General features: G+C 40.8%; 1 protein-coding gene across 4 annotated transcripts in view; it reads right to left on the reverse strand.

The window, feature by feature from the left end:
- Nucleotides 1-12,415, reverse strand: part of LOC106535730 (major facilitator superfamily domain-containing protein 6-A) — a 46,156-nt gene that overhangs the window by 12,652 nt on the left and 21,089 nt on the right. For 2 of the 4 annotated variants that reach the window (XM_014032800.1, XM_014032802.1), the window contains exons 4-6: nucleotides 11,749-11,910; nucleotides 11,546-11,644; nucleotides 8,413-8,693 (exon numbers count right to left, since the gene is read on the reverse strand). In XM_014032800.1, the coding sequence (XP_013888254.1) occupies nucleotides 8,413-8,693; nucleotides 11,546-11,644; nucleotides 11,749-11,910 (542 nt within the window). Of the gene's footprint in view, nucleotides 1-5,393; nucleotides 5,505-7,213; nucleotides 8,694-11,545; nucleotides 11,645-11,748; nucleotides 11,911-12,415 lie in introns of those variants that run through there. The other 2 variants (XM_014032801.1, XM_014032799.1) reach the window with 2 other exon arrangements.

Consider the following 12,415-nt stretch of genomic DNA (forward strand, 5'->3'; position numbering starts at 1 on the left):
ATATAACATTTTAGACACATTCTAGACAGTTTATCAGCTAAAAAAAAGTTAATTTTGGGGTAAGTTACTCTTTAAGTATCAACTGAAATATGTCCATTTACAACAGCTCAGTCTACTAATCAATCCTTTTACATTTTTCACAATAATAAAGTAACCTTAAACATTCCAAATAAAATGTCTACATTAACACCATCATACAAGAACAATTTTGTGTTAAAACTGTCATGCTGTTCAACTTTATAACAATGTGTGGGATTCGTTTCTCTTTGAACTTAAGACTTCAAATATTAGTGGAGTGCCGCCATTACACTACCTCGTGCTCATCTCGTGGCAACGGACACAGCCTAAACAATGTACTTACTTGGTTTACCTTTAATAAAACTACCAAAACATTAGCTTTACAGCATCAGAATAATATACAGTCCTGTTGTATGTGATTTTSTATGCGTTTTAAACATTACTACCTGAATAAACAGGAGAAATGATGAGACAAGAGATAGTGAACTTGGATCAATGCAGCCTCGCTTCATACTGTGTGGAAGCTGCAACGTGTTGCCAAGATGGTTCCCTCCGCCTGGCGGACCACTGCCTGCTTGCTACACTGCCCCCTTGTGGCACACTCCATGATTACACCCACCTCGAAATCAACCAGTCATTAATAATAAACACTAAAAAACATTCCCTATTTTGTCTTTCAACTTAAGTGTCACCAAAACTGTAAACACTTATTATACAAAAATAACCATAACACAAATAAATGTGACTGCACMTTTTGTGTGCGTCACACACTCCCTGACACAGAAAATGGCTCCGGACATTTACAAAAATATTCTCACTCTTTTCATTATGAACTAACAACCTTCACAGTCTCTTTTCTCCTTATTTCTTTAATGTCTGTTTCCTAATAATGAGCGGGCCATGACCTGTGATGCATGGGAGCAGTAAACTGATATACTGGATATGCATACTGCTGAGGTATGAGTCTGTATGGTGCAAGGTATACCACAGAGTTAGAGTCCATGCCCCAGACAGGCACAGCTGGATGCAGGAAAGCTTCTATTGCACTGACAGATGGTGGCGGCTGGCAGAGTGGGTGGAAGGCAGGCTGGCCCAGGGAATCATAGGTGAATATCTGTGGTGGCTTTCGGGCACGAGTGGACCTCCTCACTCGTGACTCATCCTCTTCTCCCTCGTCAACTTGTGCAGGTTGATGTGGGTGTGTTGGCTCCTCATCGCCATCCTGGTCCCTGCCATCCTGTGTGTCCTCTACTGGTGTTGGTATCCCTGACGCACCATTTTCATTCTCCTGTTGCTCCACAGGTGGCTCTGGCTCAGTGTTCTCAAAGAATCTGTTCCCTTGAATTGTTCTGTTTTGCTCTCTGGATGTCTGTTGCCATGTGTCCCTCACAAAACCAGGTGTTRTGGGCTCCACCTGGGCCGTTGTGTACGCTCACTGACACTCACTAGGTGGTGCTCTTGTGACACATTGGGGAATCCTTAACCAGTATTGGGCTGGTTCATCCTCTGAGTCTGAAGACGAGTTACTTTGTGGATCACTGAGCCTGTTATCTTGTCTTGTTTTTCTTGTAGTCCTCGGTTGACGTGACTGCCCTTTTGTCACAGATGAAGTTTTGGGAGGTGACTCCACTGGCAACCCATTGGCCAGAAGGAGGAGGTTACGATGGAGTGTTCTGACTTTGTTATTCCCATTCTCAGGTGTTACTTGGTAAACAGGGCCATCTGCAATCCTCTCCTTCACAACATAGATAGTATTCTCCCAATACGACCTTTCATGACCTCTTTCATCCTTGTAGCCCATTTCTCTGCATAGCCTCGAGGAGTGCTGGGGTCTTGTTCAGGGTTGARATCAAAAATGAGGTCTACAGGTAGTCTAGGATGTCGGCCGAACATCAGATAGAATGGGGACATACCTGTAGCCTCATGTCTGGTGCAGTTGTAGGCGTGAACTGCATATGCCAAGTGATCCTTCCATCTCTCCTTTTCCTTYTCACCCAGGGTCCTCAACATCTGAAGAAGCGTGCGATTAAACCTCTCCGCGGGGTTGCTTTGAGGGTGATAGGGCGTCGTTYGTGAATGTCCTACTTTACACAACTGCTACAGGGTTTTGAAGAGGTCCTTTTCAAATTCTCTCCCTTGGTCATGGTGCAGCTTGTGGGGRTAGCCAAACTTGGGGATAAAATCTTCAAAAAGTTTTTCTGCGGCTGTCTTGCCAGACTTGTTTCTAGTGGCGTATGCCTGAGCATATCTAGTAAAATGGTCGACAGCAACCAGGATATATTGATAACCACCTTTACTAGGTTCCAGATGTAAATAATCAATGGATACTAGTTCAAGGGGCTGGCTGGTGGTGATGCTCCCCATGGGTGCCCTGATGTGGGAAACAGGCTTTTTGCTTTTAATGCAGGGACATTTCCTTGTAACATAAGTCTCTACATCTCTTTTCATGTGTGGCCAATAAAAGCGGTCTCTGATTAATGACAGTGTCTTTTCAGTCCCCAAATGATTCATGTTGTTGTGTAGAAGTTTAAAGGCCGTATCATGATACTCCTTAGGAAGGACAAGTTGATGTCTCTTTTTAGTCTTTCTGTAAAGTAAGCCATCTTTGAGGTGTAATCTGTCCCACTCGTAAAGCATCTTTCGGGCTAGACCACCAACTTTGCTTTTAATGTCATTGGTCAGTGTTTTAACTGTCTCTTTGAGCTTTGCGACTTGGCCAATAACAGGGTCATTTTGTTGAGCTTTCACTAGCTCTGAATGGCTGATTGCTGGGAGTAGGTCAGGAGTCTGACTGTTTTGTAACAGGTCCAGAGCTGCAACATAAGCAACATCGTTTGACTCCGCAGCACGACTGCCATCCCAAATAGTCTGAATAGTGTCTCTTGACAGCTCTTTTGTGCAAGCATCTASATAGCTGTCAATATCGAGTGGTAGTCTGGACAAAGTGTCTGTGTCCACGTTGATCTTGCCTGGTCTGTACTTAACCTCAAATCTGAAATCAGCAAGCTCACCAACCCARCGGTGGCCTACAGCATTAAGCTTTGCTGTGCTCATTGCATAGGTTARCGGATTATTATCCGTGTAGACTGTAAAATGTGGTGCATAATAAAGATAGTCTCTGAATTTTTCACATATCTTATATCTTTCTTTACAAAAATGGCTTCTAAAGAAAGACCGTCCATCATTAAACAGAGGTGGGGGCCTCCGTTTTCAGCTGTCCCCCTCCTACAGCGCTGCCATTGGCAGTATCACTCCACCCCCTGTTAACAATAGGTATTAAATAGGTGTGAACGATAGCCATGTGATGTGAGTATCAGTCACCTGTGAACGATGGCCATGTGATGTGAGTATCAGTCACCTGTGAGCGATAGCCATGTGATGTGAGTATCAGTCACCTGGAGGCAGGACTCAAAAGCCTGAATTTTGCCTGAAACTCTCAGACTGAAGAAGTCTCTTGGAAGAGAGACGAAACGTTTCATTAAAGAAGAACCCGTCCAGAGGACCTATACAATTTTTTTCCTTTTGATTTTTTACCTGGATTACTGAGATGCATCAGGACATTAATTTAATTTAATTTTTACTTTTGAAGGCTATGTTCTAGCAATATTAAAGAAAGTTGTACTTTTGTAGTTTGTGTAAATAATTTCACCATGGACTACTTAGGAAAAATAATACCAGCAGTATTTCCCAACTGACTTTCTACTGAAACGAAACATCTGGCGGAGGGCGGAATTGACGTAAACAAAAGTTGGGAGGGGGTTATGCAAAACAGCATGCTCTGAAGAGAGCTAAAGACCGGCAGAACTGAAAAGGTGAAATTTTATTATCTGAGATACATTTTGTTAATTAAATTAAATGAACATGTTTTGTATAGCCCACAGATGGATCCTAACTTGTTCTAGGACCCCCATTTTAGGTCACCTTTAAGTAAAAAAAACAACAACATGAAAATAAGTGCAACACAGGCGGTCAATCTGAGAGAGAGCTGCTGCTCCGGTTAACTGTTTGAATAAAAGGCCTAAATTCAGACTCTTTTTACAGTCAAAATATGATCCACTGTCAACTACAGAGACAAGTATTCAAGTAATTACATACGAAAAGATTCTTTGAGGGCAGCTTCTCTGAAACATCGTGAAGGAGGAGTGAGAAAACACTATTTGTTTACCAGTATTCGCCCCCTCGGACTCACCAGACACGGACCTGGCAAAATCACCAATAAAAACTAACTTTAAGGTAATTGTTTCTCCTGGATAAAAGCTTTACTTAAATAAAAATAATGTAACTAATAAGTATGATTTTTTTCCAAAAGGGGATTAATTACAGTTTAGTCAGTGACAGACGCGTTTGCCTCCCTAGGTACCAGTCTGTCACTCTCCCCTAGGGCGGCCGCACAGTGCAGTGAACATGGTCAACCAATCCGGCAGGGAGGAATTGTGCTGGAGGTGTAATAGGTTTAATGTTGTGTCTTGTGATCCTGTGTTTTCTGATCACGTGCCTGTTTTATTTGAAATTAACCTTTCATGCACCAAAACTAAACCACATGCTGCAGCTCGACTTAGTCGTGTTTTTAACTCTTCCACTTCTGGTCAGTTTTCATCTGTTTTTAATTAGAAGTGTTCCATTCCAGAGACTGTGCGCAACAAAACCGAGGCTCTCCGTTCATGGTTTTACTCTACTTGTGAAGCAGTCTTAGACTAAGTAGCTCCACTAAAAATCAGACCTCAAAGAACTAGGTCTGAACCCAGATTAAATGATGACATTCAAGCTGCCAGGAGAGTGTGTCGCAGGGCTGAGTATATTGTATGGAAAACAGATAAAATACAGGTGTCATTTCAAATTTTAAAGGACTGCTGGCATCAACAAAGAGTGAAAGATGCCAAAAGAAAACATCTGTCCAATGTTATAGTTTCAAACTGTCACAATCCTTGTGTTCTATTTAAAACAATAGACTCTGTTCTTAATGCCCCACACTCGGACAGTATAGAACCCTTACCTGCTGTTTGTCAAAACTTTCTGAATCTTTGAGAAAGTCACTTCTATCAGGGCCCATATTCCACCTTCTGCTCATGACTCCTCAGTCTCTGTGCCCTGTTCTGCTGTTATTGACAGCTTTGAGCCTGTGACCTTGTCATCTCTGCAAGAGGTGTTTAGTTAGTAGCTACGTTTACATGGACATAAGTAATCGGATTAAACGGCCATTTGGAATTAAATTGCATCATGTAAACAGCCCGTTCGGATTATTCTGATCCGATTTAGCTCGATCCGAATGAATTTTTAATCCCAATAAGAGGGGTGGGTCATGCCGACTGATAAGTGGAATGACGTGCACGTAAACACTTAATTGGATCATCTTATTCTGATTGTGGAAAACTGACCTGAGTGCACAGGTCTTCTGACTTTCATCCACCGGGTTCTGCTCTTTAGAGGAGGCGGGGCAGCAGTGCTCCAGCAGCGCTGCGCCACGCAGAACTTTCCCTCCACGCTCTCTTTAACAGATAAAAAAGGAGACAAACAGCAGACGTTGCTTCGCAAAAAATTAAAAAATCAAAAACACGTATTGCTTCATCTGCAGGTCAAGTGGGGAGTAACGATGTCTCTACCGTTATTAAAAGCTGACACAGGTCCGTCCTGAGCACACAGAAGAGCTTTGTTTACGTTTGGAAGTAGAGCTGAAAGTTTACAACACTGCACTTGTCATGATCGCATTGTGTCCATGTAAACAGTACATTAGGATTATTTAATCCAAATTCAACCAGTTAATGGCATATTTGAATGAACAGAATATTTTAGAAGTTTTACAGTCTGGTTTTAAATATTTACACCGTACAGAATCTGCCCTTTTAAAAGTTTTTAATGATGTATTTTTAGCAACAGACTCTGGTGACTATGTTGTCCTCGTGCTTTTGTATCTGTCAGCTGCTTTTGACACAGTGGATCACAAGATCTTACTTCATCATTTGGAGCACTTGGGGGGTTTAGGTGGTTTAGGTCCTAACTAAACCAACTGGTTTAGGTCCTACCTAAACCAACTGGTTTAGGTCCTACTTAGCTGAGCGTACTTTCTGTGTCCATTTTGGTGAAAGTGTATCCTCTTCTGCTCTTTTGTGTGGGGTCCCAGAGGGCTCAGTTTTAGGACACCTCCTCTTCACGCCGTACCTGCTCCCTCTTGGCTCTATAATTAGAAAATGTGGTATCGCTTTTCATTGTAACGCCGATGATACCCAGATATATGTCCCACTAAAAAAAAGGACACCAACTCTCTGAGCCCTCTGTTTTTATGTCTAGAGGAAATAAAAGCCTGGATGGCAGTGATTTTTTTTAAGTTTAATGAGAACAAAACTGAGGTGATGATCTTTGGAAGCTCCACTGAGACACCTGATGTGGATGTTGGTTCACTGTCATCAAGCCTTTGGTTACTTATCTAGGCATATAGGTTTATGCTGAACTTAAGTTGAACAGTTGTAAAATCAAGTTTTTACCATCTGAGGCAGCTGGCTAAAGTAAAGCCCATTCTTTCCAAGAAACATTTTGAAACAGTAGTCACGCTTTTGTTACCACTCGGCTGGACTACTGTAACCCTCAGTTCATCTTTGCCGGCTTCAGGAAGTGGCAAAGGACACTCGTTGGCCTCCCCGGCACCAAAACATCTGACTTTGGTCAGACGCTCCAGTCTGTCCATACCCAGACCTTGCCCCCTGGTGTGGCCGCATGCACAGCCCGTCCACTACCGTTGTGCATCTGCTTATACCAGTCATTTATTTTCATGTTTCTGAAATTCTAACATAAATGCTGTGCTGGGAGGGCGGAACTAATGTAAACAAAAGGTTGGTAGGTCATTGCCAACAGCAACATATCTGCATGAACAGCTCGTTCTGAAGAGAGCTCGAAACAGGCAGAACAGAAATGGTAAAATGTCATTATCTGAGATTTATTTAGTGAATTAAATCCAATGAACATGTTTTGTATAACTCACAGATGTATCCTAACTTGTTCTAGGACCCCTGTAATGTGTTTCTCTGAATGAAAATCAACAGCAAACTGAAATAACGAGTTTCTTTTTGTATTTGCTATTTTAAATTTCATAATATTTATGAAGTATATATATATATATATATATATATATATATATATACACACACACACACACACACACACACACAATACATACAATATATACAATATGATATACAATATAAACAGTATTATAGTTTTTATTTGATATGGACAATATACAATACGTTGACATAAAAACAATTTTCCTTAAATGCATCAATTGCAAAAATCTGAGTTTTTTTCCTGCTGGAGAGCAGCGCAAAAATCCTGAAAAGTTCCATGAAGCTAACAAAAAAGGCAGTTACTCGCTGTTTTCATTTAGGTTCTGAGTGTATCTCAACAGAGATACAGAGCAATTTTTTTTATAAGCTCAAACTAAACTTGTTGAACTTTTGTGGGTTTCCAAGGGCTGCACAATTTTCTGCCAGAATCTGACTGGCCTTTGGGATACCAAATAACTGGTACTTATACTGTGAACCTGTAGGAACTTAACAGAGTTTAAACCTAAAAGCTTGTCAAGAACAAGTTTCATGCCATGTTTGTTTTAAGAGAAGTCAAATGAAATGTCTTCAGTTCAGTAAGATTTCTTTCTTTCTTTTTTTGGACAGGTGTTTAGAACATCACAAGCAACAAGCTACAAACAAAATCCAACAATGGTTTACTTGGGACATTTTAAAAGCCCACAACTTAAGACTTCTGAACCCTTTTTCCTCTATAAGATATAAAAAAAAAACAACTGTTCGAGGAAACGTACCCTGTGCTGCATATTTGTTATTAGGTTTCTCAGTTCTTACATTTTTATTACATTTAATTGTTTGTTGCAATGAAATTTTGTTGAACATAATAAAACAAAATTAAACACACACTCTCTCACATACACACAACAAAATCAACAACACATAAAGCAGACTCAACAAAAGCACACAGAAAAAATACAAATCATCTTGTCAAAATATCTGAACAGAAGTTTACAAAAGCTAAAACCCTAAGTTTTTCTTTCAGGTGCATGGCATTATGTCTGCCTCACCTTCAGGAACAATTAAGATTCTTTACAGATATGTCCATATCAAATAAAAACTATAAACCTCACCTGAAATGTTGAAAAAGGTTTATAATCAGGTCAGTTCAATTAATAAAGATCCGTTTTTAGGTTTTTAAATAATACTCAGTACTTTATTGTTCATTATTAAGACAGACATGTACAAAGCATCACCCTGATTAATTAAACCTGTTTTAGATGTTGATCAGTTGGTGTTTTCCTCTGTTTTCTAGTGAGAGTTTGATAAAATATATGCCCTCTCTGTGTCTGACCGATGTATTGAACTCTGTGTTTGTGTTCACCTGCTGATTTTCTGCAGGGGAGCCCTTCTTCAGGTTCATCAACTCTCTAATCTGGACCAGTGCAAAGGCAATGGTGACCCAGGGGACACCAGACAGCACCCAGGCAGGCCTCGTCGAGTCCTCTTGTTCCTCCTGGTGTTTGGTCTTCATTATTGGTACAATGGTGGTCTGACAAGGTGGGTTCGGTCTGCCAGGGGTGCTGTGGTTCTCAACTAGGTCGATGGTAGCAATGGGAACTGGACTGGAGGGAACTGGGATGTTCTCTGCGAGAATTTTATCCTCTGTAAGAAAGTAGAAGAATAGATTTGCCACTTAGATACTAGGTTTTAAATATTTTATGATGTGTAAGTTTTTACAACATTGTCCTAGATCAGGTGTGCCCAACCCATCGCTTACAGGCGACTCGGTGCCCGCCACCTGCTTCCCAGGTGCCCGCGAAGCGCAACCTTGCAACAGCTGATGAGCCGGCTCATCAGCTGTTAGCAAGGTGACGTGTCCACTTGCTAAGCTTCATTCTAACTCCGGCAGAAGCGGTGGAGGTGGGGGGAGTTTAAGTAACACATTAAAATGCACAGTAACGCGCTCCCTCCGCCCTCCCCATCTTGCAGACGTAGTCTCGCGAGTTTTGGGTGCGGTGACGCAGCGCTCTCATGAGACTTTAGATTCAGTAGTGGAGTTTAAAACATGGATGGTAAACGAGCGAACAAGCAAACAAAAACTTATTATTTTCACACAGAGTGGGAGGAGGAGTATTTTTTTGTTTATTCTAATTTGAAGCCTATTTGCCTCATCTGTAATTCGAGCGTTGCCTTACCCAAAAAGTGTAACTTGGAGCAACATTTCAAGACAATGCAGAAACGGTATGAGGCAGATTTCCCTCCTAAAAATTCTTTACGGACGAAGTGCGGGAGCTAAAAAGGAAGCTAGCAGCCCAGCAATCAATTTTCACTCGGCTCAGCACAAAAGGTAAGGCTGCTACACCTCATACCGTGTTAGCCGCATTCTGGCTCAACATAAGAAGTCTTTCAGCGATGGAGAAGTCATGAAAGAAGCGTTTGTTGAGGCTGCAGATGCGCTTTTTCATGATTTCAAAAATAAAAGTGAGAACGTATTAAAGACGTGCAGTTGTTCACCAGGATGGATGGATGTGTCCAAATTTGTGTTATGTTTCAGTCTGGACTGCTCCGGTGTTGAAAATGGCATTTTGACTCTGTAAAATGACAATGGGATCAAATCCAGAGCAACAAGTCGCATGGATGGAGAGTTCTGGAGTCAGCTTTCTCTCACATGAAAATCATCAAGTCCAAGAACAGATCCACTGATGATCATCTGGAGACCTACTTACAGCTCCAAGTCCTCCAAGTCGGAGGTGCGCAACGGTGTAGTTTCTGAATAAAGGAAAATGATTTAACACAGTTGTTTACACTTTTAGCAGCACTTTTTATTCCACAGCTGACCTGCTAAGAATGACAGATTTTATTTTCTGGATCTCTGACAGACGGACTTCAATCTCTGAACTCGTGAAGTTTTTCTTTTTAGCTTTCGCTGTCATTTTCATGAATGGACACTTCCTGATATGAGGCAGGAAACATAGCCTTATATGGTGTTTTTGGGGTGGTAATTATGCTAATCTCCTCTCCCGTGCACGAGCAGCTGGATACGAACAGGTGGAATTTATGCAGCTCATTTACACACTTTTCCTGAAGATGGAAGAGTTTGTTGAATCTGACGTGACATGTTCGTACGAACCCTTCGTACGAACAAAAGCAAGAGAAATTTAGGCTAAGAATACGAACATGTTCTTGCATGAGGCCCAATGGGTCTGTATGTTGTTTTATTATATTTTAGACCAGACTAGTGTCTTATACACTGACTGGCACCTTTGTGTTATTTATTTATTTAGTTTGCAGTTTGGGTGTGCCCTTCATTTTCTGTACTTAATGTGACTGTGTGTGTGTGTGTGTGTGTGTGTGTGTGTGTGTGTGTGTGTGTGTGTGTGTGTGTGTGTCTTGTCAGGTGGTGAACAGGTGGAACTCTATGAATCGTCTGGAGCCAGCAGTCTGGAACAGTGAGGGACTGAGGCCTTCAACACCTACAGATGACACCATCCTGCATGCTGCACAGAGATTGAGATTTGAAATAGTTGTTGGAGATTTGTGAATCTGCACCATCGTAAGTCACTTTTTGTAATAGTATAAAGAGAGTTTTATATTGTGTGCTTTGACTTTAGTTTTATGTTTTGTTTTTCTTCCCCTGTATGGAGAGAAAGAGAGGAGAGTTCTTTGAATAAATGGAAATGAGTTCCCGTGCTCCAAAGTTATTTAGGTCTGGTTCTCTCAGTGTGCAGGTTTTCAGCCCTCATAGCTCGCACGTTACAGGGAGTACTAATTGAAGGAGGTAAAAAAATTGATCCTTTTGTTCAAGCATCACTTTTCTATTTCTCTGTCAGGAGTTAAGTAAGGATTTTCTCTTTTCTTTTCCTTTTTTTGTAGGTAAATATATGGTTAAGTAGATAGTTTTGCTTGACAATACTTAAATTAAATAAAACTAGCAACACATTACGTTCTGTTTTATTTACTTTAAAGAAGTGAGGAGTAGGGAGACGAAAAATTATGTTTTGTGATACTGAGACTGGACGAGTAGCTCTCGGCAAACTGCCGACTTCAAAAGTAGCTCTTGGTTCAAAAAAGGTTGGGCACTCCTGTCCTAGATTGTCCAGGTTATAAAATAAAAGAGAACGTTTATAATAAAATTTACTGGCAGCAAAGACAAAATGCAGAAAATAAGGACAAAATTAGTGAAAACAAGTCCAATCTGAACAAGTTATGGGCTAGAGAGCAAAAATGATCATCGAGTTAAAAGTGAAAAAAATATTTTCGTTGCTCTTACGCTTTCCAGACAAGCTGCACAGATAACCTCTAATCTTTATTAATGCATTTCAACTCAAATTATATTTCACTGACAATTCGATATGTTTTCCTTTTAATGCCTTTAATGACTCATGAATCTTAATAAAACAGAAAACAAAACCTTTTTTCTACTCTAGGAAAAGGGATGCATTTTGTGCCTTGTTAACTATATTCAACAAAATAATTTTAAACTTGGCCAGAAATTGAGGTCACATTTTCCTCACCTTTTCCTTCAATCTCTCCACTTAGACACTGAATGAAGGAGAAGATGAGGAGGATGGCGAGGGAGGCCATGCCGATTCCTCTGAAAGTCTCTGCAGCACCTGGAGAAAAAAAACACATAAATATAAATGACTTCAGCATTTTAAACTTCCACTGACAGGTCATTTAGCTGCACTGTGATGTTAAGATTTAGTATGCTTTATACCAAAAAAATTAACGAAGACTCCTCCCACCATGGCTCCACAGCCCCGACCCAATCCGAGATGCAGACCCTGCAGGATCCCCTGAGCTGAAGTCCTCAAAGCTGGCGGGACAGCAGCACTCAGGAAGGAGATACAAGCTGCCCAAACTGAGGCATGAGTCACACCTGGATGACACAAGGAGATGTATAGATTTATGACAGAACATAAAAACTAAATACTTTTGTATCAATAACCCACCAAAAAAGAAACCTAAAGTATTCAGTGATTTTAAAGAGAATTTTCACAGTAGAAACTGTTGTGATGTTCAATTCTTGCTCCAACTGTCTCAACTTTTTCCTGAGCACCACTTCCTATTTTCTGATTAAATTAGCCAAGTCACCTGAACAAAGAGAGTGGTGGCAGCATGTCAAACCAAGTCCTTAGAGTAAACAGCTACAGAATAGTTTATGGTCTGTAAGGAGCCTCGCCTCTTCCTGATAGTGTCCTACTTTGTTTTCAATTGTTTTTTGCTGCTCTTCAGTTGAAGCAGGATGTGAAGCTCAAGCTTTTAACTGAGCTTTACTTGTTTGTTCTGTGGGCGGATGTCTGAAATTAAACACAGCCCTGTGCAGCAGATGCATACTGTTTCAGTTTTACTCAAGAGTCACAGAGAAAAAAAAAAAAAAAAAA

Source organism: Austrofundulus limnaeus, unplaced genomic scaffold (assembly GCF_001266775.1).
Source record: "Austrofundulus limnaeus strain Quisiro unplaced genomic scaffold, Austrofundulus_limnaeus-1.0 Scaffold1544, whole genome shotgun sequence".
In the NCBI taxonomy this organism is placed as follows: Eukaryota; Metazoa; Chordata; class Actinopteri; order Cyprinodontiformes; family Rivulidae; genus Austrofundulus; species Austrofundulus limnaeus.